Genomic DNA, 2,376 nt, shown 5'->3' with positions numbered 1-2,376 from the left:
ATGTGGATATATATATATATATATATACCATATAAGAACCGGCAATATCGTGTATTGTGATATATGAAGATAATGTCAATAATACGAGCGTGTTTAGACCGAAGCGATTGGTGTTTCATTCACAATGAGAATGATCCTGGTCAAGGTTGACGATTGTCAGTGACAAAATTTCGAAGAATCCTTGCCAAATACGGTTGATTGTTGCTTTTCTACGAAAGAAATACAAAGGAATACGAAGGGAGGGAAGAATAAACAAGAGCGACAAGATCCCAGCTGTACATTCCTCAGAGCATTTCACGAAGATCGGGATGCCATCGGGCTGACACCGGTACGGTGACATGGCAGCCGATCTCTATGCGAATGGCTCTTTAAAGTCAACATCCGCCAGGTAAGACTAATCAGAAATCGATTATACGACTTATTTTTATCTTATCGATGAAGCATATATTTTCAACCAGATTTTCTCAAAAGATAACTGACGCAATAATGAACGATCCTTAAATTTCTTTTAAAAATATTAGGATGCAATGGTAATGAGAATCAGATGCATTTAATGATAAATTAATAACTTTGGAATCTTTAAATATAGATACAGTTAAACTCGCCATATTAATATTTATTTGTTAAAGGAAAGAATTTATAGACATTTTAATCGATTTGAGCAAAGATGATGAAATAATTCGTGAAATCAAATGATGATTCGTATTCTCAGCATAAATGTGGCCATCCACTTTTAAATTTTATTTGCCTATCAAGATGGCATTCAAATGTTAACGTGACTCGAGAATCAGAGCTGCATCGAATAGGACTCCAATACAATAGGATTCCAAGGTTTATTTGCCTAATTCGGCGAATAGATATATTTAATGTCACGAATGGATAATTTTAGAGAAATATGAGATGCTTATTATTGTAATATGTAGATAAATCGAGAGAGACAGAGAGAGAGAGAGAGAAGAGAGAAAAGGAAATAAATACGTCATAAATTTTAAAAGCGCGTTTCTCTCTCTTTTTTCTTAATACAAAAAGTTAATTTCTATTAATTTTATATTCAAATTATAATTTATTCGATACTCTACTATTAAAATTGATAAAAATCAATTACATACAATAGAATGTTTCTACAAAAAATATGTAAAATATATAAATAATTCAAAATAATAAAGAGAGAGAGAGAGAGAGAGAGAGAGAGAGAGAAAGAAGAAAAATACGAAAAGTTAATTTTTATTAATTTTTTAATTAAAATTCTGTTTTTATTATTAAAATCTTTATTTTTGATACTTTATTGTTAAAACTGAGTACTTGACTAATCAATTTCGAATGTTTTTACAAAGGAAGCAGCACGTAAAATATGTAATTCTTTAGTGTAGCCATGTGATTCTGCAATGTACATGTGATGACACCGTAATTTCAAGTAATGTATACGATGACGTATCTGATGATACACCGAATGCAGCTGTACAGCATTGAGTGACTGCTGATGCAGCGTTGTTTCCAAGATCATTTTCAAGCGTATTTGGTCTAATTTCATAAGCCGACATATAAATGTAACCGCCAAATTGCCTCATTTCCGGCGACTCGTTTAAGGTTTAAAGCGACTATAAAAAAGACACATGGCGAGCTACATTTTACGAAGTGCGATGTTTACGAGGTACTTTTCAGAATGTGCCCGAAGGAAGTAAAACGTTTCTTCTGATTCGCGATCACGACCGTTTAAATTGTAAACGAAATTCTCCCACAACGACGATAGATCAATCTATACGTGATGATTAATCAATCGCACGTATGTTTGTTTCCGGATGAACACGACCATTTTCGTTTTTTGCAAACCATTTCAATGACAATGAAATCGTTTAATAGCCGCTACGGCTCTTTGAGTTAATAAGCAATTGACCCTCGCGCGCGCGGGCTTGTCGAATAAAGGTTCCATTGATGAAGAGCGTTATTAAGTGAACTCAAACGAGAGTGGAACTCAAAATCTCAATTCTTCGAAAATCCCAGCGCAATTATTCTTAATTATTATACTTGCCGCGCAGGACTATTCAATTAATCGTTTTTCCTAATCTTAAAATGGACTAAATGTCCGTTTTTAAAAAAACAAATTGAATATTTTGCAAACATTAATTTAATGAACGTTAATTGCAGGGTGAAAGGCAAAGATAAAAATCGCTAGAAATTGTAAGTAGAATAAATCTCACATCGCACACTTGTATATATACAGAATAATCATGTCGGCACGCAGTGAAGTCAAGGAAGCTAACAGATCAGTATTTGAAGAATATAAATCCTAAGAAACATGCGATTATTTACCGTCCAATTCCACTCGAACATGTGATTTATTGTTATCACTATATATATTAAAGCATACATGTCTCT

At 33.2% G+C, this 2,376-nt stretch overlaps 1 protein-coding gene across 1 annotated transcript in view; it reads left to right on the top strand.

The window, feature by feature from the left end:
* Nucleotides 1-73: 73 nt before the first annotated feature.
* Nucleotides 74-2,376, top strand: part of LOC108691787 (serine/threonine-protein kinase OSR1-like) — a 34,286-nt gene continuing 31,983 nt past the window's right edge. Inside the window, exon 1 of the mRNA XM_018199696.1 lies at nucleotides 74-388. Coding sequence (XP_018055185.1) covers nucleotides 339-388 — 50 coding nt within the window. The 5' untranslated portion in view covers nucleotides 74-338. The remainder of the gene's footprint in view (nucleotides 389-2,376) is intronic.

This window comes from Atta colombica, unplaced genomic scaffold (assembly GCF_001594045.1).
Source record: "Atta colombica isolate Treedump-2 unplaced genomic scaffold, Acol1.0 scaffold106, whole genome shotgun sequence".
In the NCBI taxonomy this organism is placed as follows: Eukaryota; Metazoa; Arthropoda; class Insecta; order Hymenoptera; family Formicidae; genus Atta; species Atta colombica.
The sequence above is the reverse complement of the archived record's forward strand: the minus strand, read 5'-3'. Positions and strand labels throughout refer to the sequence as shown.